General features: G+C 39.5%; 1 protein-coding gene across 3 annotated transcripts in view; it reads left to right on the top strand.

Moving 5' to 3' along the window:
- The window catches only part of arid5b (AT-rich interaction domain 5B), a 119,878-nt gene that overhangs the window by 75,732 nt on the left and 19,575 nt on the right, over positions 1-24,571 (top strand). For all 3 annotated transcript variants that reach the window (XM_058058363.1, XM_058058364.1, XM_058058362.1), the window contains 4 exons: positions 9,138-9,289; positions 10,503-10,791; positions 20,317-20,369; positions 21,098-21,195. In XM_058058363.1, the coding sequence (XP_057914346.1) occupies positions 9,138-9,289; positions 10,503-10,791; positions 20,317-20,369; positions 21,098-21,195 (592 nt within the window). The remainder of the gene's footprint in view (positions 1-9,137; positions 9,290-10,502; positions 10,792-20,316; positions 20,370-21,097; positions 21,196-24,571) is intronic.

The raw sequence follows: 24,571 nt of genomic DNA, 5'->3' as shown, positions 1-24,571 counted from the left end.
AATTGACAAATTGTGAATGAAATGGCGTCATGGCGAGGAACAAGGAACCTTTGTGGCAGACCGCCTCATGTCGGAATCTCATCACAAACACTGTCTCATGTACATTTTTGTTTTATAATATTTTTTATTCCAGTGTGTACCCCGCCCCCCGCCTAAAGTCAGCCGAGATAGGCCCCAAATGCCCCTGCGACCCTACTGAGGATTAAGCGGCGTAGAAGATGGTTAGAGTTTTCCTCATGGTTAGATATTATAGCGCCACCTGTTGCTTTGACATGTAGAAATGGAAAGTCTTTTATTTCCAGCCCCAGTGGTGTGTAGATCAGGATCATTTTCCATTCTCAGAATGAAAAAGTCATTTATTTTAAAGCAGATGCGACCTTAAGAATATTGCTTTGCAAAATTCATTAATTCAGTTTGATGGCCTCAATAACCTCCACTTCCAGAAAAATGATGTTATCAGCAACGTGCACTCAACTCCCAATGTCTTCTTAAAAATTTCTATTAGCTCCAATTACTCTCCGGGTCCATGCGGTCCACCTGAGAGCAGCTGGTTTGCATCAGGCCATGCTGAGTAACAAGTGGAGGGGCAGTTAGTGACGTCCGCTGTCACTCCAGCCAGCGGGAGGGGGGGAATGAATCGGGAAGGACTGGTGGTGCTGGTGTATTTGGATAGGGAACGTCGGAGCTTGGGAAGTGGATCAAACAAGAGGAATCACAGCGTCTCACTTTAAATGGATTCTGAGCACAGGAAAGGGTTTCATCTTCCTCTAAGGCAGGGGTTTCAAACTCAATTTACCTGGGGGCCACTGGAGCTAGGGTCTGGGCAAGGCTGGGCCGCATCAGGTTTTCCAAAAAAAAAAAAAAAAACAGAAAAATATACAAACTTTTTCAGTGCTTTGGTTCCGATTTTTTACAATAAAAGCTCTGATAAAACATTCCACTGTTCTCAAATATCTTAATTTTTATTTTTCTGCACAAAGTAAGATGAAAAATAAATAAACAAATCAAGAATAAAGAAAATCAATCAATCAGTAATAAATTAATATAATAATAATAATAAATAATAAAACTTAAGCAAATAATAAAACCTTAAGAAACCACATATCGTTGGTGGGTAGACAAATGATTTTTTTCAGATTAAAATGAACAAAGCATTATTAGAGCCCTGTAGACATGACAAAACACGACTATAGTCACATTTATACTCTTTTTATTTACAACATATTGCGCAACTGCAGGGTCTTGAGACACATGCTAACTCGCAAACTAGAGAGCTAGCCACCTAAACGGTAGCCTTCAAGTTATTTCCTTTAAACTGAAATAGCCAAAAACTTACCACTTCCACACGGATAGGGAGGATAACTATTAACAGTTTTTTAACCTTTAACATGAACATTAATCAAACGTAATCATTTTTTCTGGGTACATGATACCATACAGCATCCATATCAAACTTTGCGCGGGCCACACTAACTTTCATATCAAGGCAGGGGCCTCAAACTAGTGTCCTGCGGGCCACATTTGGCCCGCGGGCCGCGTGTTTGAGACCCCTGCTCTAAGGTCTCCACCCCTGCCATCCATGTCGGTTAGTTTGGGCACTGTCCTTTTAAGATACCGTGGACATTAATAGGGACAGTAATGCCAATGGAAACATGAAAGGAATTCAACCCGCACACGCCTACAGTCATTAAAATAAAATGAGGGCCCCCCATGATGTAACTCCACCTGATCGGTGGCGCACAAAAGGGTGAAAATGTGTCAAAATGTGTTGCCTGTGCTATTGTTTTTCGAACACACACACACCACATGATGGCGCTGTTATTTGACACCCCCACCGCTAAATCCGATTTTAATTGATCACACCCCATAGGGGGCGCCACACATGACCTTTACAAAACAGTAATATTATATTATATTACCACAGACTGCCCTGGCTGCGTCCTGGCTGGTCCACCGTTAATGAGTGTTTTTGCATGCAACGTGTGAATGTTACATTTCTCACATTTATTTGTGCAGCATTGTTGTTCCTCGCGGTCGCCCACTTTTGCATGTGGAGCATGTTCAAACCCTGTCACGGCACGGTTGTGTTTTATGGCTTGTTGTAAATTTCCATTGCGCCTCAGTAACCCTGTATGACTGACAGCCTTTGTCCCGCCGGGCGCGGGCGTGTCGCCGGGTAACGTTTCATTGACAAATCCCCGCCATTAAGCTTATTGACTGAGCTGATTCACATCCGGTGTGAAACAGAATAAACACGTACAATAACAAGTGCATTCTAACAAAGGACGTTGTGGGGATGTTCCGCTGTGCACGAGGAGCCGTTAGCCGTGCCTGCTATAAACGAGTTATAAAACAGATGCTTTAAAACGTAAGATAAGATCCAAGCTAGGCTAGCTGCTGCAGCTAACAATAGACAGTGTGAAATGAGTGACAACTTTCGATACTGGTGGAATGAAAAGTAGGATTCAAAATGATTAAATTTAATCATTTTGTAGAAAAATATATTTTTTTTAATTTTTTTTTTTAAATTAATGTTAATTTTATTTAATTAATATATAACTATAGTATTAACTATAATATATATTTTTGTTAATTAATATATTAATGTAATATATAAATATATATATGTATATATTATATTATGTTAATATATTAATATATAATACATATATGTATATGTTTATTATATATAAAGTTATATATAATAAATATATAATTATGTATAATATAATATGATTATAAGTTTTATAGAATATATTATGTTAATATATTAATATATATTAAATATATTTATTATATATATAATACATATATAATTATGTATAGTATAATATAATTATAAGTTATGTATAATATAATTATATATATAATATAACCTAATTATATATATATTTTTAAAAACTATATATAATGTTTATCTATAAATATATATATATATATATTTATTATATATATAAAATTATATATAATATAATACATATATAATATAATATAATTATATATATATTAAAAACTATATATAACTAACTATAACTAACTATATATATATATATGATGTTTTTTATTATTTGGTCCTTTATTTTCCCTAATTTAAAAGCCACTTAAGCGCATATTAACTTGCTATCTGGGGTCTGCTATGATATGCTGTGATGTTTTAAAATGAGCACCGATGTTGTCAGTTTGCTATTGTTGCACTTGTTCACCTTTTGGCCCATTCCACTCGCGCCTGTTGTTTTGTTAGCCAAAGCGTAACGTAAACATGACGTGAGTAGCACGGTATTGCCGTCAGTAACGCTGTTCTATATGGACAAGGTCGCACGTTGCAACATTGCCGTTGCCTTTGGCGGCGAGCTGCGTGGACGACTGTCGGGTGGGTGTCGATGAATTTGTAACTGAACAGTGTGGGGGTGGGGGGGCGAGAGGGTGTCATGACATGTTTTTCCACCCTGTTCCTCATGTGAGCAGGAAAAAGGGATTATAGTTTGACTTCATCAATTGTTGTTGATGGCCAGAGGAAGGAAATACAGCAATTGTCTCCCGTAAATGATGACTACATTATAATCCTACTGCAGACTCATCTTCAATTAAATGCTAACACTTGCTAATTAGCTCTTAAACTGGGGAGAATTCTTTGTGTCTGCACTAAACGCTCATTTGGCAAATTAAAACTTTTTGCTCAACTTGGCCGTGAAACTATAAATGTCACAGTGGTAATTATAGGGAGTTTGGATATACGTCACGTGGGAGCCACAAATGGGTGTGCAGCACGTTGCCTTGTGCATGTTTGGGACATCTTGTCATATTACAAACATGTGTGTGTGTGTGTGTGTTTCACACACGCCGGTCCGCCTTCCCAGCATCAACCCGTGTAGTTTATTGTGGTCCCTTGTGACTGGCTTTTCGCACCATCTCGACTTTTTTTCACCATTATTGTTACCATCCGATGAATAAAACAGGAACAGTGTGTTCGGATGAAGCTGTCACTCAAGAGACGCATAATCAAGGCGTTAGATCACAGTGATCTCTGAGGCTTAAAGGGGACCTATTATGCTTTTTCCACTTTTCTGACCTATAAATGTGGTTAGGATGTTGTATTATCGTGTTAAATGATGTCATAGTTTCAGATAATGAGGTTAGCGCTTTTGGAAGTGAGCCTTAAAAAGAAGTTTGGGATGGCTCAAAACACTGTGTTTGAAAAGGCGTGTTTAAACTGTTCCTTTGTGACATCACAGGGGAGTGGACTTCCTTATATGGTTCATAGTTTGATCGATGTGTGATCAATCACAGCAAAGTGGGCATGCCCGGATGTGGGTGGAATAAATTAGGAAGCACAAATCCAAGGAAATACAGATTTTGCAAAATCTAAATCAGTTTCTGTGCCGGTTATTGTGTGTAGCTGCTCTATAGGAGACCACAACTCAATACATTCATTCATTCATTCATTTTCTACCGCTTTTTCCTCACGAGGGTCGCGGGGGGTGCTGGAGCCTATCCCAGCTGTCTTCAGGCGAGAGGCGGGGTACACCCTGGACTGGTGGCCAGCCAGCCAATCACAGGGCACATATAGACAAACAACCATTCACACTCACATTCATACCTATGGACAATTTGGAGTCGCCAATTAACCTAGCATGTTTTTGGAATGTGGGAGGAAACCGGAGTACCCGGAGAAAACCCACGCATGCACGGGGAGAACATGCAAACTCCACACAGAGATGGCCGAGGGTGGAATTGAACCCTGGTCTCCTAGCTGTGAGGTCTGCGCGCTAACCACTCGACCGCCATGCCGCCCCTCAACTCAATACAAAGGGTCGAAAAATTAGCATAATATGTCAGACATTTTGCACAATTTGACATACTGCACTTAAACAGCTTAGCTAGCACTCGTATGCAATTACTACATAACCAATTACCTTGAATATGTTCACTCGGTTACGGTCTGCTTGCAATGGGGCCAAAGTGGGGCAGTGACCCACCAGATCCTGCAGATGGCACTATAATTCGGGGGGGTGAATCACACTGTGCTCCAATCCACAGGACTGGAGTAGAACAACATTGCATGTTTAGAATTGGCCTCTCATTGGCTAACAGTTAGCGGTTAGCGTGCCAGCTGTTGCTTGGGCATGCACGTATGGAATTTTCTGACGTGTTTTAAAGGTTAATACACAGGGCGTATACTTGCGGACATACCCTTGTGAAGTCCTCCGGTCAACCCAAGACATGTGTAAGTCTCATCAGGAGCTCGTAAAAAAGCCACACACCGAGGACAGGAAGCGGTTGCTGTACTGTACGCTGTCTGTTTTTAACATTTTGTGGAAGTGTACGCTCAAAACAACAGAATACCCACCAGGTGCTAACAATATCTCCCAGGGTGTGCTGTAAAACCGTTGTTTCTCACCGGCTATAAACATCCTTTTCGGGAAAAAAAAATCAATCTGCTGCCTCTCAGTCGGCTGCCATTTCATCCCCGAGGCTGACGACCACTGCCGCCACCACCGCCGTTTTACGCAAGTCAGCACTTCTACAGCAACTTGGCTGCACTTGACCTCGTGTTCGTCTCCCGCCGTGGGGAGTGGAAAAAAAAAAGGGCCACACTGCAATGTTTTTTTTTTTTTTTGGCTTGTTGGTTGTTGTTGCTGTGCTTCATCAATAAGATGTTGCGACATCAGCATGTTACGCGGCGGCGTAATGGCTCTCTTACACACTCTTTGGCCATGGCGATGAATGGGACCAGACAGGTCACTTATGTAACAGCGTTCGGGGTGTCACAGGAGGCGGGGGAGAAACGGTGGTTTGTGACGGGGGGGTGGGGCTAAAAACAGAAATGTTCAGGAGAGCGTGACCTCACTGAGAACTATGCACCATTTCTTTCAAGTGATGTCACAACTCTTGTGTGTGTGTGTGTGTGTGTGTGTGTGTGTGTACAGGCTCGTAACTGCTTTACTAACACATTTATTGTGCTTCCTGGTTGGTTTGTTAGCAAGCAATATACAAGAAACATTGTGCAGCCAATTACATTTTATTGAATTTGGTGTTCACTTGTTTGTGCAAGCAAACTCTTCTCCCCCCCTGAACCGCTGCACACAAAAGGGTGAAAATGTGTCAAAACATGCATCCCTGCAGTCTTTCTTGTGTTATTATTTTTCTGAAAAATACACCACACTGTGGCGGCCCCTAAAGTCAATGTGGACTTGAAATTTCTCACACAGCTCAATGCTCTTTACAAAGGTACTCTTGTATCTTTTGGGTAGGATATCCTAATATTTATCCTAATAATACTGTTGATACATAACTGTATCTTATGTTATGCTATGCTATGTGATGTTATGCTAGGTTGGGTTAGCTTATGTTTGTTATGTTTTGCTATGCTATGCATGTTATGGTATGGTGTGGTATGGTATGTTACCCAAGTGTTATGTTATGTGACATTATGTTCTGCTATGCTAAGTTAGGTTAACTTATGTTACATTATGTTATGCTATGCTAAGTTAGGTAATGCTAAGTTAGGTTAACTTATGTTACATTATGTTTTGCTACGTTATACTATGCTAGGTTAATTTAACTTATGTTACATTATGTTTTGCTATGCATGTTAGGCTAGGTTAGGCTAACGTATGTTACCTTATGTTTTGCTATGCTATGCATGTTATGGTATGGTATGTTACGCGAGTGTTATGTTATGTTACATGATGCTGTGCTATGCTATGCTATGCGATGCTAAGTTAACTTATGTTTTGCTATGTTATGCTATGCTAGGCTAGGTTAGGTTAACTATGTTACGTTATATTTTAGGTTAAGTTAACTTATGTTACATTATCTTTTGCTATGCATGTTATGCTATGCTAGGTTAGGTTAACTATGTTACGCTATATTTTAGGTTAGGTTAGCTTATTTTACCTTGTTTTTTACGATGCTACGCATGTTATGTTGTTTGTTAGGTTAGGCTAGGTTATGTAATGTTATGCTATGCAAGGTTAGCTATGCTGTGTTATGTCATACAGTCGACGAAGGCGTGCAATTCTGATCCAAATTAAAATTCTTGATCCTTGATGTAGGTCTGCCATTCCAGTCTAATTTTAGTTCCTCCCCCAAGGATGTCAATGTTTTGATTGCTGTCCTTTTTAGCAGTGTTATGCAAGAACCGCTTTGTTGATTTCCATGAGAAAGAACCCCATAAAACTTAAGTGGTTACAATCCTCATATTTTTTTCAAGCATTTTGTTGCATTTATGGACACAGTATGTATTAAGTGCTATTCTAAAAAAAATATATATATTATGTTTTTTTAAACACTATTCTCACAAAACTGATTGGTGGATCTGCGTTTTAAAGTATCGGCCGATATCGATATAGTCCTTTTTCCACCGATATCGGCTGATACCAATCGGAGCACCCCTAGTATATGCTATGTTTATGAACCCTACAACAAAATATACTTTGTGCCTTGAAAAATCTGACAAAATCGTCGAAAATGATGAAGATATCTTTAATTCAGTCTTAATTGTCCTGCTCTACCGAGTGCTATTCTACATCTATGAATCTTTAATGTCATAGCTTGTAGCTTTAAAATGATTTTGACTGAATGACACATTCTCTGCCTTCTTAAAATAATTTGAACGGTGTATGTCAGGTCTCATGAAAGAGAGCGAGCGTCTTAATTAGAAACACACCCAGCAAGTATGTAAGTGAGGATTATTGTGTTTTTTTATTTTTATTGCCAGTGCCAGAGGGCTCATGCATGCACAACAAACTCTCCTCGCTTGCTCGTGATAATTTTTATTTACAAACCACTGTCGCCGCCTTTCATTTTGGAATTTGACGTGACGGAAATACTCATTCCAGTGTAGCTGCAGACAAGAAGAAAGAAGTTTTTATCTTTTTTTTTTTTTTTGCTTATCTTTGTTTGTGAGGCGCTCTGCCAAGACGTTACATGACACAAACGTGGGTGTAAAAAAAAAAAAAAAGGGGTGGGGGTGGGGGGGTGGACTTGGCGGCCTTAAATACTTGATTGTGTGTGTAATGTGAACTGAGCGCTTGTATGTGCCAGCGTTCTTCTCAGGCAGGTTCATGTGTTTTTGATTAAGAGCGCCTCCAGGGAAGGCAGGAATCAGTAAACTGAATTATTGTCGTTTCATTTCATTCTCTACGACCTCAGCCATCTTCTAACATCTCTATCAGTTTTTTTTTTTTTTTTTTTTTAATCTTTGTGCTTTGTTGTGTCTCGTATGCAACAGTTTCAGTCCATTTTCCCGAACCCGAGGCCGCTGTTTACGAGCACAGTGCAGCTCTATTTGCCCAGTACTCACACTGCGTTAATCCAGTTTTTAGAATAATTAGCTACAGGCTAGCAGGCATGTGAAATTTTCTTCCCTCGCTTGTAAACGTCGTCTTTGGCTCGACGTGATCAAAGAGGAAATGCGCTTTTGTCTGCGCGCTGTATGCCACGCTGGAAGATGCAGATTTAGCGAGGCTTTGTTGTAAAAATATATCTTTTGAAAAAAAAAAAACAAATCAGCACACAGCCAGATTGCTTTCTTTCGCCTGACATAAAGCAACAGTATGTGATAATTGTGCCTTAAAGTAACAGTAATTGAGCTTGTGGTAGCTTGGAGAATAGCATTGCTGATCAGCAACTTCTCCTATAATTTGTTGCAGTATAGGTGGACCAGCCTGGACGCCATTTTGCTTTTTTTGTGTGTGTGTTTGTATTTTATCAGTATTTGTCCCTGACCATTTCAATTGGATTTTTCGTGGGTAAAATTGGTATTTTGTTGATAAAATATTTCCTTTTTTAATAATTGAGTGACTGGTTTAAAAATATTTCTTTGAAAATGGAAAAAAGTGACCTAAAGCAATTATATATAATAATTGTAATTGCAATGTCCACCACCAGTTGGACCAATGTGTCACTTTACATGACATATTTGATTTGGTTTTACTCACGAAAAGTACTTTCATTCATATTTTGGTGTGACAATATTCCCCCCCTTTTTATAAAAAAGTATCAAAAACTCACTTAAAGACATTGTATGTAATAATTTTACCTTTACATTATATACTGAGAAAAAGAAATGTCTTGTAATGGCTTATTGAAATTGAGCTACCGCTGCTTTAACACCGCCAATGTTCTTCCTTCAGCTCCCAATTTGAAGGGGCGTCCTCGGAAGAAGAAGTTGTCCTTCTCGCAAAAGAGGGACTTTCAGGTTCAAGGGTCGTCGGGGTCAAACCAGGGATCGACAGCAGCAGTGGCGGCGCAGGACGCCATCAGCCCAGACAGCAAAAGTTCCAAGGTGGGTCTAAGACAGGTGTCTCAAACTCAATTTACCTGGGGGCCACTGGAGCTAGGGTCTGGGCAAGGCTGGGCCGCATCAGGTTTTCAAAAAAAAAACAAACAAAAAAAAAAAAAAACGCATTTATTAAAAACAGAAAAATATACAAACTTTTTCAGTGCTTTGGTTACGATTTTCTACAATAAAAGCTCTGATAAAACATTCCACTGTTCTCAAATATCTTAATTTTTATTTTTCTACACAAAATAAGATGAAAAATAAATAAACAAATCAAGAATAAAGAAAATCAATTAATCAGTAATAAATAAATATAATAATAATAATAAAACAGCAAATAATAAAAACTTAAGAAACCAAATATAGTTGGTGGGTAGACAAATTATTTTTTCAGATTAAAATTAACAAAGCATTATTAGAGCCCTGTAGACATGACAAAACATTTATACTTTCTTTATTTACAACATATTGCGCAATTGCAGGGTCTTGAGACACATGCTAACTCGCAAACTAGAGAGCTAGCGACCTAAACGGTAGCCTTCAAGTTATTTCCTTTAAACTTAAATAGCCCAAAACTTACCACTTCCACACGGATAGGGAGGATAACTATTAACAGTTATTTAACCTTTAACATGAACATGAATCAAACGTAATAATTTTTTCTGGGTACATGATACCATACAGCATCCATATCAAACTTGTGCGGGCCGCACTAACATTAAACCTTCATATCAAGGAGGGGGCCTCAAACTAGAGCTGCATGTTTGAGACCCCTGGTCTAAGAGTTTAATGGGTGGTGATAGAATTGTATCAGAATTGATAGATGTGTTTTAAAAATGTATCATTTCTGATGGGAGGCGTCTATTTTTCTTTACTTTTCGTTACTTTCATTTTCCTATATCCTACTGCGTGCACATCTGAGCCGTGTCGTAATATTCCAAGTCAAGCAAACAGACTTTTTCCGCAGATGTTATCCCAATGACCTTGGACAGCTAAATCAATATTAGCAATTCTGTCTTGAAACTGGAGTCAAGATAATCTGTGCTTAATCTGCGATGACAAGAGGAGCCGCATCATTGGGAATCAATGGGAGGTTACCCCACCCAACCCCCCCTTGGACGGGCTGCTTGTACATTATTTTTTTGGTGGGGTTGCCCCACATCTTTTGCATGAAAAATAAAAAGTCGACTTAATTTCCGATGTCCTCGCCTCGCAGGTCAAAGCAAGCTGTAAAGCGCTACCCAACGGCAGGATTAGCTCCACCGCCAAGCACAAAGCCAGCGGCCTTGGGAAGAGGACGCCGCCCGAGGATAAGGAGCGAAGGAAGGAGGTGGAGGAGAGGAGAGAGAAGGAGGAGACCAGGGAGGATGACGAGTCGTCGTGTTCGTTATCGTCGACGGAGGAGAGCCGAGAGGACGAGCAGGCCTTCCTTGTGGAGCTCTACAAGTACATGAAGGAGAGGGACACGCCCATCGAGAGGATCCCCTTCCTGGGCTTCAAACAGAGTGAGTGGCACTTTGGGAAAGTCCTCTTTCATCTGTGGAAATTCTTCACTCCCACACTTAAAAGGTCCCATAATAACCCATTTTCACCAATAGTGTATTGGAAGTATGTTGTCGGAATCGAGCCATCGACTTTTTAAAAGTGCTTTTAGTAATCCCGACTGGGAACATGGCGTTTTGCGTTAGCGTTCATGCTAATGAGCTGTGTTTGTCCACGCCTGTCTTTTATACAGTCTGTGTCTCCAATAATCTACTGGGTACTTTATCCACTTTTTTGTGTATTGCAGTTAATTGGTTCCAGACCCCACCCCAATAAGTGAATTTCCGCCAAGTAGGATTAAATATTAATAAACGGAATATGTAGAGGATGACATAATACATATGTAGACATGACATAACACCCCTATAGTCACCTTTACACACTCGTTATTCAAACACAGTTTGTAACACATTGCGTTACTGTAATGTGCAGGCTACGGGGACACTGCAGGGACATAAGACACTGCTGCCGCTAGCATAGCAAGCTATCGTGCTAACTGGTTAGCCTGTTCAATTTGTTTTTTTTATTTTAAACTTAAAGTTTTGCAAACGGAGTGGGGAAGAAAGAACAAAATAAGAATCCAAAAATGTACCACTTCCACACGAAAAGGGAGGATAACTTTTTTTCCCACTTTATCATGTCGGACATGTCTCATGGCTAACTGGTTAGCCTGTTCAATTTGTTTATTTTAAACTTAAGAAAGTTTTGCAAACGGAGTGGGGAAGAAGGAACAAAATAAGAATCCAAAAATGTACCACTTCCACACGAAATGGGAGGATAACTTTTTTCCACTTTATCATGTCGGACATGTCTCATGGCTAACTCGTTAGCCTGTTCAATTTGTTTATTTTAAACTTAAGAAAGTTTTGCAAACGGAGTGGGGAAGAAGGAACAAAATAGGAATCCAAAAATGTACCACTTCCACACGAAATGGGAGGATAACTTTTTCCCACTTCATCATGTCGGACATGTCTCACGGCTAACTGGTTAGCCTGTTCAATTTGTTTATTTTAAACTTAAGAAAGTTTTGCAAACGGAGTGGGGAAGAAGGAACAAAATAAGAATCCAAAAATGTACCACTTCCACACGAAATGGGAGGATAACTTTTTCCCACTTCATCATGTCGGACATGTCTCACGGCTAACTGGTTAGCCTGTTCAATTTGTTTATTTTAAACTTAAGAAAGTTTTGCAAACGGAGTGGGGAAGAAGGAACAAAATAAGAATCCAAAAATGTACCACTTCCACACGAAATGGGAGGAGAACTTTTTTTCCACTTTCTCATGTCGGACATGTCATGGCTGATTCCATGCAGTGTGAAGTTACTGTAATCTAAGGTGATGTCCCATCAATTGTAACATTGTAACATATTTTCATATTCTGACTAATAATTTCGGATGTTGATATTGGCTTGAAAACCGATATGTCCAATGTCTCAATTTTCGACACCGATATGTATTCAGTGTGACATGTCATAGTAGCTCCTGCGGTGGAATGAACACAAATGTGTTGTGTACAACATTTTATTAATATCAGTTTTCATTATCGGGGAAAAAAATCAGATACGGATATCAACTGAAATCACATTTTTTAGGCTGATATCGGGCTGATACTTACTAAAAGTAGGCCATCGGCAATTCCAAAACAGCAATCATTTAATAACACATTTACCATATTTGAATGGTGACGTACTGAGGGCTGTATTGTTAGAAAGAGCACTTTTTTGGATGAAAGTGAACGTCACAAATTAGATTAGAATGCAACATTGGCACTTGCATTAGCTAACTTGTAGTTTATTCTAAGTCTCGTTTATTCCTGTTCATTTTCAATATTTAATGTTTAAAAATATTCTCTTTACTAATTCCTCGAAGTCTGCAGCCCCCCCTTATAAGGCTCACACTCATTCTTTTCTTTCAAATCCTTAACTGTCTCCTCATGAATCTTCTCTAAAGAACGTAACACTTAAAACGGGTCTCCAATGTAGGTCGGGCAGAGATGGCCCACATTCATGCCGTAAAGGTCACAACGCGGCGTCTTGAAGGTGCGTTTGTTTTAATTCGTCATTTGATCCGGGGAGGCACGAGAGACCCCCTCTGCTTTTTTGTCAGCTTTTATTCCACCAGGAGTGGATTCATCACATTTGCATTCGCTCCCCCCCCCCCCTCCAAAAAAAAAAAAAAAGATTGAAGGATCAGAAGGATGTGATTCAAAAGAGGGCGCGGGACATACGTGGAATGTAGCGTCGACGCTTTGTATTTGACTTTAAACGTGTTAACCGTCGACTGCTGCGTGAAGGTGAGCCGCGGTCGCCGTCATCTGGCGGTTAAATGGGTCACAGTAGCGCAATTGAATAAAGTCGGCGTGTACGCTTTCGGCTCTCAAGCAGCCGGCCTCATTAAATGGTAAAAAATCATGCTGTTTAAAATACTTCATTGGCAGCGAAGAAGACTATTAAATAAATCATAATTAATACCACAAAGACGAGCTACAAACGGGAATGAAACATTTCCAGCCGATTTGGAGTGAAATTGTTTGATTCTCATCACGAATGATGATAATAATGTTGCTTTTAATGGCGTTTAACACAGCAACAGATGGCCGACTGATTCACCCTTGTTAGCTGGCTGCTTCCCGTATCCCAGTGAGTTACCTCCAAAACGCCCAACCCTCCCCCCAACCGAATCCCAACACGGATGGTTTATTCCACCTCGTCGTACCTGTGCGCAGATTTTGACATTTAAAGAGACTCTTGCTAATGCTATATTTTTTCTGCTGCTTTCGCACACGCCGAGTCTACTTGTTCTCCTGCCTTGCCCGGCTTTCATATTGAATTTATACGCGGCCCCCGGGGGCTGTATGCATTAAACATGTCAGAGCACAGCCGCTGATCTGAGGCCCGTCGGCCCCTTAAGTCTGTAATAAGCACGTGTATTTTACAGCACCCGCTCTAAACCTTTCAAATAACACGTTGAGCCCCGACGACCGGCCATGTTTAAGATATTATTTGTCACCATGGCTCTATTAGAGTCGGGGTCGTGTCCATGCTGCATTCAAGACCTTCGCTATTATACTCCATGTCTGGCTCTAGCTTGATTTTTCGCCGCAAGGTCACAGTCACTGTTAGCATCCTCAATAATCACATGTTGTTCCAAAACGATGAATTAAAGTATCTAAAGTATGCCTCAAAAGTCAAAGCATATATAAAGTCAAATCTAGTCATACTGTCATGGCAAAGAGAAACGGTGTGATGATAACCATAGAACAGAAATGGGACCTAATTACTTGAATTAACAATTCTATTAACTGCTATATGTTGCCGAAAATTCCCGGCTGTGATAACAATTACAGAATGATATATTCGTAAATTAGTATGTAGCTCACTCCAAATTAATTTTTTTAAACCATAATAAGAACAAAATCAGCGGCTAGCATATGTTAGCACTGGTGGTTTAAAAGAACGCATTGTACAAAATAAAGTGTATTCACATGGGCTGCACGGTGTTAAAGTGGTTATCACGTAGGCCTCACAGCTAGGAGACCCGAGTTCAAGTCCACCTCGAGTTCAATTCCACCCTCAGCCACCTCTGTGTTGAGTTTGCATGTTCTCCCCGTGCATGCGTTGGTTTTCTCCGGGTACTCCGGTTTCCTCCCACATTCCAAAAATATTCTACGTTAATTGGCGACTCCAAATAGAGTAGTTTTCCTTTATTTTAGTTTTATTTTATACTTTTCTAAGCCTTGTTTTCCGCAACCATAAGGTCCTGGCTGGTCCACAGTGAAGCCTGTTTTATGCTTTCCGCATTTGTGAGGTCTGAGCTAGTGGTGGGAAAAAACGTTCATTTCAGTGAACCGGATCATTCTGGTTGACTCAGTAAAAAGATCCGTTCATTTTGGTCATTTCGGTCAATTGGTTGTTAGCCAGTGATCTCCTCTAGTGGTGTGTCAGTCATGAACGAACGGGTCAAAAGAACAAGTGAAATTCATGAACGACCGATGAGTGTCGGTCAATCTCTCGGTCTCGGTCTTTCAGTCAGCTAACCCCACCCACCCTCATAGCGAGGCGCCATGATCGGATAAGACAGGCAAGCACGCAGATAGTCCCGCCCTGCAAAAGCAACGACTCTCCAGCCAATAAAAAAAAAAGCATTTACAACTGAACAAACTGAACGGGTATTTTAGGAGCGGTGGCCTCATTCGTTCCGTTCACAAAAAAAGAAGTAGTTATTTTGACCCGTTCGTTCATGACCGACCGACGAGTGTCGGTCAATCTCTCGGTCTTTCAGTCAGCTAACCCCACCCACCCACAGAGTGAGGCGCCACGATAGGATAAGACAGGCAAGTACACAGATAGTCCCGCCCTGCAAAAGCAACGACTCTCCAGCCAATAAAAAAAAAAGCATTTACAACTGAACAAACTGAACGGGTATTTTAGGAGCGGTGGCCTCATTCGTTCCGTTCACAAAAAAAGAAGTAGTTATTTTGACCCGTTCGTTCATGACCGACCGACGAGTGTCGGTCAATCTCTCGGTCTTTCAGTCAGCTAACCCCACCCACCCACAGAGTGAGGCGCCACGATAGGATAAGACAGGCAAGTACACAGATAGTCCCGCCCTGCAAAAGGAACGGTGAACCGACTCTCCAGCCAATAAAAAAAAAAGCATTTGAAACTGAACAGACTGAACGGGTATTTTAGGAGCGATGGCCTCCTTCATTCCGTTCACAAAAAAGAACCAGTTCTTTTGACTCGTTCGTTCATGACCGACATACCACTAGTCTGCGCGGCTCAGTGCGGACAAATGACGTAATATTCGCACCCACGCCCCCCCTCGAGTTGCCCCTTTCATGTGGAAAATGTCCCTTCTGCGCACCTCTGCATTTTTCTAGCTTAAGTGGACGGACACAAGTGGAAAAATATGGCAGGCCAGCAGAAATATGGACATTTCCATGAACACACAAAGTAGTTTAAGCATAAGGAAACACTAAAAACAAGTTGTTTTAAGTCAAGTTGTTTGTTTTTATTTTTTTTTTTTGCCGTCTTCAGCATGCCTTTTGTCAGCACATTCTCCTGCCGAGGTACAAGTCCCCGTGGTGGCAAGAATGACGAGCTACGATAAGCGGGTGGACCACCTCGTGCTTTTCCTGTCACAGCAACAAATAAGAACAACACGATTCCTCTTCTTCAAGAAGTAGAGCGTCGCTACGGGCTCCAGTTTAGACGCCTGTTTTCCATACGCTGCCCCCTGCAGTTTGGCAGCAGACGCCACACGGAGTATAAAGACACACACGCTCTATCAAGCGCTAAAGTCTTTGGAATGCCGGCAGCAAAAATCCAAAATACGGTATTTCAAAATCACTGTTGACTTTTTACGGCCAAAGGAGGGGCTCTGAAGTGTGTGGGGGGGGCAGATTTTCCTAGATATTCCTTAATAGCGTTCCTCGATGTTGAACTGGCAGCTGAATGGCTGCCACAAGTTGGCGTCCTTGTTGTTCCTTTCCTCTTATTGTCACTTGTTTAATATTGACTTGGCTCTCTGGAGGTAAGGGAGCGAGAGAGAGAGAGAGAGAGATAGCGAGAGAGAGAGAAAGAGAGAGAGAGAGAAAGAGAAAGAGAAAGAGAGAGAGACCAGTAACACTGCAGACTTGTCCACTTTATCACCAATCAGCATGCGATTGTGAACATCGCTTCCAATTTGTCTCATCTCTCTCTCTCGCTGTCATGTCGTCTTAATTGTCATGCCGCCGTTTTTTTTCCTCGTCTGGCCTGCATTGTCGTTTTTTTTTTTTTTTGCTTTTTTTTAATTTTTTTCACGGTCCTTATCTGCGGCTTAATTGGCCTGCTGCACAAAACAAGGGAACGTAGAGAAGGATTTGCTAATGACAAGACATGTAAGAGAGCCACGTGTGCACGTTTGCTTTATATCAGCTCCCACCCCCCCACCCCGTCCTGCCACCATGCCTCCATGCACACACTCAGCAACTGTGAGTCCAGTGTGGTAATTACAGCTGATGCATAACAAGTTGCTTAAATAGTCCATCATGCAGTCAGACAAACACAATATGCTGCAGCGCTCAGTTCAATCATTGAAACCTTGCAAGCTGCCTTTGTTATTCCAGCCGTGCATTGAAAACACTCGCATGCGGGGAGGACAGGAAAAAGAGAAAAGGGAAAAAGAAAAAAAAAAAAAACAGAAAAAAAAATCAATGCTGTCAAACGCGCAGATAGGAAAATGTCATTTTGACAAATGCAAGGCTTTGTGTAGGCACAGATTGAATTTTGATGGATTTCTCCTTCGGGCAAGGCCTTTTTTTTCTCTTTACTCTACTGTTTCTAAGACCGCCAAATAAAAATGTTAAACAATGAAAGCAAACACAAATGTTATGCTTGTGTGACACACAATGCGTATTTGGATTTAATACAAAGAGCCAAGTTAGAAGTTGCAGCATATTGCCCCGCGTCTGATGCTCCTAACGCAGGGGTGGCAACGTTATCCAATGAGAGCCGCATACAGGAAATTTGATACATTTTATACATTGACTGAGGGTCGCGGTTGGTGCTGGAGCCTACTTTATACAATTAAATTAAATTTATTTTTAATATTTTTTAATATTGCCTTTTTGGATGAAAACCGATTTTGTCCAACTCTCAACTTCTGATACCGATGTTAGCCGATACTGATACTATGACATATTTCCTGTGGTGGAATGAACATATATGTGTTACATACGGCATTAAATATTGGTTTTCATGATTGGGGGAAAAAATTATACCGACATCGCATTTTTATGATGATATTAGGCTGATAATTATCAGACATCCCGAGACTAAAGTGATGTTACTTTTTCTCATAATATTATGTGTTTATTCTCATAAATTTTTTAGGATAGGGCAATTTTTTCTTCGTATTTTGACTTTATGCTCATAACTTTTTCTACAACCTAATTTTTCCAAAATTACAACTTCAGTCGTTGTTTTGTTTGTATAAAAAAATATAAAAATATACAACTAAAATTTATAAATTTTTATTCATAGTATTTATGATGTTATTCTCATAAAATTACAACTTTTTACAACAATTTTATAATTATAATTATATTATTAATAATATAATATAATTATATTATATTATATATTTTTTTTATTATTTTTATTTGAATATTTATGAATTATATTTTAATATTATATATTAATATTCTGTATAAGGCTTTTTAATTGGGCTGATATATCCACTGTTGTTTTATTGTTGGGCTCTCTTGACTGTGTATGCATTGTTTTTAATGTTATACTGTTCAAAATTTTTATTTTTGATTGTGAAGCACTTTGTGACCTCCTGTCTGTGAAAGGTACTATATAAATACATTTTACTTACTTTACTTACTTACTAAATACAATAAAAAAACAGCCAGGAGTTGCAAATGGCCCCCGGACCGCACTTTGTAAACCCTTGGTGTACCCAAAATTAAGAATGTTGAAGTGGTGGTTGATCATGAGTGTCTTTATTGCGAAAAAAACACGGAATAAGGTCGAAACAACCAACATCAGTCACACAGGAAATGGCAAAGCTCTTTTTAAATGAATTATTTGTGTTTTCACATGTTTATATAACATAAGTGCCAATAAAAAATGACCTCCGGGCCGCACACCGCCGTCCTTAGGGCTTCCACTCATACCTGCAGGGTGCAGCTGAAGGTTATTGTTGTACTTTTCAGGACAGACAAGCGGCGTTTTATCACTTTATCGTTTTATCTGGTCACATCAGTGATTGTGTAGCAGCTCTCCATATTCATTTACTCGGCGTGAAAGCGCTTCAAGGGCTGCTTTCCATTTGGCCGGGGCAGGGATATGTCATTTCCACATTCCTTTGCCGTGTTCCAATAAAGTCGACACCCATCATCAGCGCCGCCGCGGCTGTTGTACTTCAACTATTTGAGGCCCGCTTTCTGAGACTTCTGCTTTCCGCTTGGCCCCCGTTTCAAAGGGGAAATCTTGTATTCTTGATATTTTAGATTGTCTTCCTCACCCTGCAATTATATCCAGACAGACGTTATTTGACTTTATTTGACAACTTTAAAGCGCTAACGCGCACTGAAGTCTCATTTTTCATGCACAGTTCTCGGTGTGGTTGAAAGCAAAGACGTCCAAATGGCGACGCCGCAAGTCAAACCAACTTCATTCCACTTCACTTTAGCTAAAAAAGTAGCGTAAATACAGAAAAAAAAAATCCTCTGAAGTCCAATACAAGACGCTAATAGAGCTCAGATTTGTGTCGAAACTGTTTGGACGGACCGTCGGCATCAAATAACAAAAAATAACTTTTGCATTCTTAACTGTCAGGCAAGTATAAAAAATAGTTAAACACTGGTAATCTTAATGGTTTTCTTCATAATAACCAAAAAAATTTCAGGTATTACAAGCTTTATAGCTTTATGATCATTATATTTGTCCAAACAAAAGTAGGCAGGCATTAAAATGAACAAGAAACTAAAGAAATAAACGTGGTCTCATCACTTTTTTTTCCATGACTAAATGTCCTTCACAGAGTTCAATTCCACCCTCAGCCATCTCTGTGTGGAGTTTGCATGTTCTCCCCGTGCATGCGCGGGTTTTCTCCGGGTACTCCGGTTTCCTCCCACATTCCAAAAACATGCTAGGTTAATTGACGACTCCAAATTGTCCATAAGCTGCACGGCGGTCGAGTGGTTAGCGCGCAGACCTCACAGCTAGGAGACCATGGTTCAATTCCCCCCTCTGTGTGGAGTTTGCATGTTCTCCCCGTGCATCTGTGGGTTTTCTCCGGGTACTCCGATTTCCTCCCACATTCCAAAAACATGCTAGGTTAATTGGCGACTCCAAATTGTCCATAGGTATGAATGTGAGTGTGAATGGTTGTTTGTCTATATGTGCCCTGTGATTGGCTGGCCACCAGTCCAGGGTGTACCCCGCTTCTCGCCCGAAGACAGCTGGGATAGGCTCCAGCACCCCCGAGGAAAAGCGGTATAAAATGAATGAATGAAAATTTTCATAGGTATGAATGTGAGTGTGAATGGTTGTTTGTCTATATGTGCCTTGTGATTGGCTGGCCACCAGAAGACAGCTGGGATAGGCTCCAGCACCCACTGCGACCCTTGTGAGAATAAGCAGTATAAAATTACTTTCATTACTTCATTGCTTTCCACATTCCTTTCCCTTTCCAGCGCATGAAAACAAGTTAATATGAGACAATAACTGCTTTGTGTTAACTCATTTTTAGTGCATAGTACAGCTCTACACTCACACAAGCTGCACACTGACTACTCTAAAGTATATCCGAGTTGATCTTCTGTAGTATCGGCCCTTAAAATGTTAAGGATTACTAACTCACTCACCGTGCGCGCACTTTATTCAGAACTCAATCAAATGAGACGTAATTCATAGTATAATATCGTCATTCATAACGAGAGGAGCTGTAGCTAATATTTGATTATGTCAATGCTTTGTTTGTGTGCCCGCAGTCAATCTCTGGACCATGTTTCAAGCTGCTCAGAAGCTGGGAGGATATGAGCTGGTAAGTGTTTACATATGTTGCCTCTGTACTGTTCGACAGGAGATTAGCCTGATTACACTACTTTTTTCTTTATTTTGGTGCTTTTTTTCCCCCCATGTAATACACACACACACACACACACACACACACACACACACACACACACACACACAGGGTGCCTTCATAGACTAGTTGCTGATGTCACCACAGCAGGAAGCGGCTCATATTTTAAAAGCCTGCTATCTGATGATTATGATGATGCTCTCATGTTTCACCTTGAGCTTTTCTCAAGTTAGGAAGTGGAGGTTTGCAGTCAAGTCATCCAAGACCTGGTTTTGTGCAATGGGGACAGAAAAACCGGTCTTCCCACACATTCTGGTTCATATAATTGTCCAAAATGGCCCCCATTTGCATACTATATTTACTAACCCAGTGGCAGAAAATATTATATTATATTAAAGTCAAATATATGAGATTATTTGTTTTAATTCGAAGAGGTGTGACTCAATACTTATGTCCGTAAAAAGTGCATGTGTGCGTGGTGTAGTTTCCAACAGGAAAAAGTGACTTTGTTCAACATTACGAGACAAAGACTTTAGCATCTGACCACAGCGTTATGACTCAGTCGCTCCCCAAACGCTCGCAATGATGATGTCACGCTTATGTCTTATGTATATTTTTCCTTATTTCCCCGCTGACCCTTTTGGGTTTTAATTTTTTTTTTCTGTTGGTGCGTCTCTCCCCTGCAGATCACAGTCCGTAGGCAATGGAAGCACGTGTACGACGAGTTGGGGGGCAACCCGAGCAGCACCAGCGCCGCCACCTGCACGCGGAGACACTACGAGAGGTCAGTTGATAATTAGTTAGCATTTGAATCCACACGTACAAATGTAGGAGGTTTTTTTAATTTTTAATACGATGTGGGTCATTTAACATGATCTCATTACATTTCATTAGAAAATTGTAAAAATGGGATCCTGTCAGGTGAGTGACATGGCAGAGTCATGGAACGTGAAGACCAGATCAAAGACAATGGATGGGCGCTATTTATTATGTAGGAAAAATAAATTAAATAAATAAAATAGAAATAAAATAAAAACAAGAAAATGTGGAAAAAAATATATGAAAAAATACAAAATTACACATTTTTTAAATTAAATATATGTAGCAAAAATAAATCTCAATGTTTTTGTAATTTAACTATTTTTATATAAACAAAAATAAATATTCAAATAATGTAAAAATACTTTTATATAAATTAATAAATAAATTGATATTAATTAATTTCCAATAATTTATATATATATATATATATATATATATATATATATATATATATATATATATATATATATATATATATATATATATATAATCAATTTTCAATAATCATTTTATTTATTTCATACATACTTGAGTGCTTTGGCATACTAACTATTTTTATATGAACAAAAAAATTAATAAATTAATTAATAAATTAATTTATATTAATTAATTTTCCAATAATTTATATATATATATGAATCAAATTTCAATAATCATTTTATTTATTTCATACATACTTGAGTGCTTTGGCATACTGTACATTTTCCATATTTAATTCAAAAAAAATATTTTTGACATTTATGTTTCTGAAAACAATTATTTTATATTATTATTATTATTTTTCTGTACATAAGCAATAGCATTTTCCATCCATCCATTTTCTTTATCAGGTATAATTATTTTAATGCATTCAAATATTTTATTAAGAAATATATATTTAAAATCCAGGCATGTTAATATTCAGACATATTTAATAAATGAGTTATCATAGTCTTGCATGTTCAATTCAAATGGCAACATTCCTCACTCAGAGGGGACGAGGCGATCAAATATGAATGGCCTATATTGAATATATTCATTCATTCATTTTCTACCGCTTTTTCCTCACAAGGGTCGCGGGGGTGCTGGAGCCTATCCCATATATATATATATATATATATATATATATATATATATATATATATATATATATATATATATATATATATATATATATATATATATAGGTTTGATGATGAATACATTGATGAGGCCATCTCATATGAATACAACACACAGCTGTAAGTCGTCCTCACGCCACAAGACTCTTGGTGAACATCATCCACATCCAAGCGGACATCATGAAGTACCTATTGCCTGACTCCTCTAATGCTTTCCTCATGGAGCCTAATCAATTCATGATTAGACCAGATTTGCGTATTTTCTCCAGATTAATTGATCGGTTTCGCGGCTCTATGGAACCAATTAGCCTGTGAACTCCACTCGTGCGCGGAGAGAGCAGAAATGATTTAAAAGCTCAAAATAACTGCAGTGTTTTGAATTATCCACCGAGCTGCACATACACACACAATACACACACACACACACAATACACATACACAATACAAACACAATATGCAGCCTCCGGCCCCTCCCTGCGCTGTTGAGAGCGTCACAATGGAGAGGAAAGAGCAGTTAATGTAATCTTCATCTCATCACATCATCAAGACACTGCAGCAACTCCTCATCATAATCACTGAGACGCTATTACTAAATTAAAGCAAGCATATGGGCATGAGCCTGAGGGAGCGCTAAGGGTGTGAAACACACACACACACACACACACACACACATACACACTTTCCCAAGGTTAAAGCAAAACGAACTTCCCCAACAAGAGATAAGAGGTCTTTCACGAGGTAGGTCGTTCTCCCCTTGAGCATGTTCTGTGTGTGTGTGTGTGTGTGTTGCATCAACAGTTTAATCTAACACACACACACACACCTGTCAGTAATACAGTTCTATCCAACACCGTATGAGAAGTGAGCGAGGCTGTGGAGATTATACAGGGTAGCATTTCCAAGAAATAGTCACCCGTGAGAGTGCACTTTTTCAGTGTGTACTTCTTTCTATTTCTGCACAATACGAGTGTGTTTGACTCCTAAATATCCAGCCCCGACCCCCCATTTCATGCTCAAAGCTCAAAATAGAGTTGGCTGCCCTTATTTCTACTGCTAACACCATTTTTTTATGTTCCCTTTATGAAGCGTACAGTAAACCTTTCAGGAAAAAAAAAACGGGACCTGAAATTTTCCACAAATAAAGACGGACTTCGGACCCAGCGTTTGCACAAATGTGCATTCAGACAGCGGCGCTATGCATTGGAATAAATATAGTAGACCCTCATTTATATACATAAGGGTTCCTTATGTTAAAATTGAGTATTTTTGTAGTTAGAGCATAGAAAACCTGTTTATGACCCTCTAAATATAGTTTTAGCATTATTAGAGCCCTCTACACATGGAATAACACCCCTATAGTCACCTTTAACATCGTATTACCCAATATAGTATACATAAGAGAATATAAGACTAAGGGGGGCGGACAGAAGGGGTCCAAAGTTCAATTTTAGTTCACTATTGCTTGTATTAGGGATTATTATTATTATGTTTTATTATGTATTTATTATTGTTATTATTATTATTATTATTATTGTTTTGTTATTATTATATTTATTATTATTATATTATTTTATTGTTATATTATTATTTTATTATTATTATATCATATTAGGGATATTTTTACAGCGATCATGTCTGATACTTCATCCTTGTGACCAGTGTAGACACGACATAACGTCCCAGTGTGTTAGAATGCGTCTTCCGAATGCCTTGTATTTGCATTTTATTTAATTTGGCTATTTTTATACTTGAAAACGCTGAATTTAAGCAAAAAATAAATAAGCAAAATATGACTTTTTGACTAATAATTGGCCGTATTCAACCACAAAACTGAAAAATGAAGTGGTAAGGAATACCGTAACGTAAATACAGGAAAGCTTGCAAATTGATCCTTGTGGAAATGAGTTGCATGGACCAAGCTGGGTGCCCCCCCCCCCCCCCCCCCCCCCCCCACGCTTGCCAAAAGATGGCGTTCCATACCGTACCGCGAGGCGTATATATGTGAGCGTTTATGGGGTCACGGGAGACAGGACGAGGGCCGCTGAGGTTGCAAGCGCCTCGCAGCTGACAGAAAATAACGCTGAATCGATACAAAGCAATAACATCTACGCTCGCACGCGTACACGCCGCGGCCCGGGAACACGGGGATGAGTCCGACTTCCATCGGGTCATTTTAGCTGAGCGCGGTGGTTCGGGCCGCTCGGAGGGCAATTAGCCGGCTTGTATTAGCTCAGCAAA

The sequence above is a fragment of the Doryrhamphus excisus genome, chromosome 20, assembly GCF_030265055.1.
Source record: "Doryrhamphus excisus isolate RoL2022-K1 chromosome 20, RoL_Dexc_1.0, whole genome shotgun sequence".
Classification (NCBI taxonomy): Eukaryota; Metazoa; Chordata; class Actinopteri; order Syngnathiformes; family Syngnathidae; genus Doryrhamphus; species Doryrhamphus excisus.
Note: the sequence above shows the minus strand (reverse complement) of the source record. Positions and strands in the feature narration are given on the sequence as shown.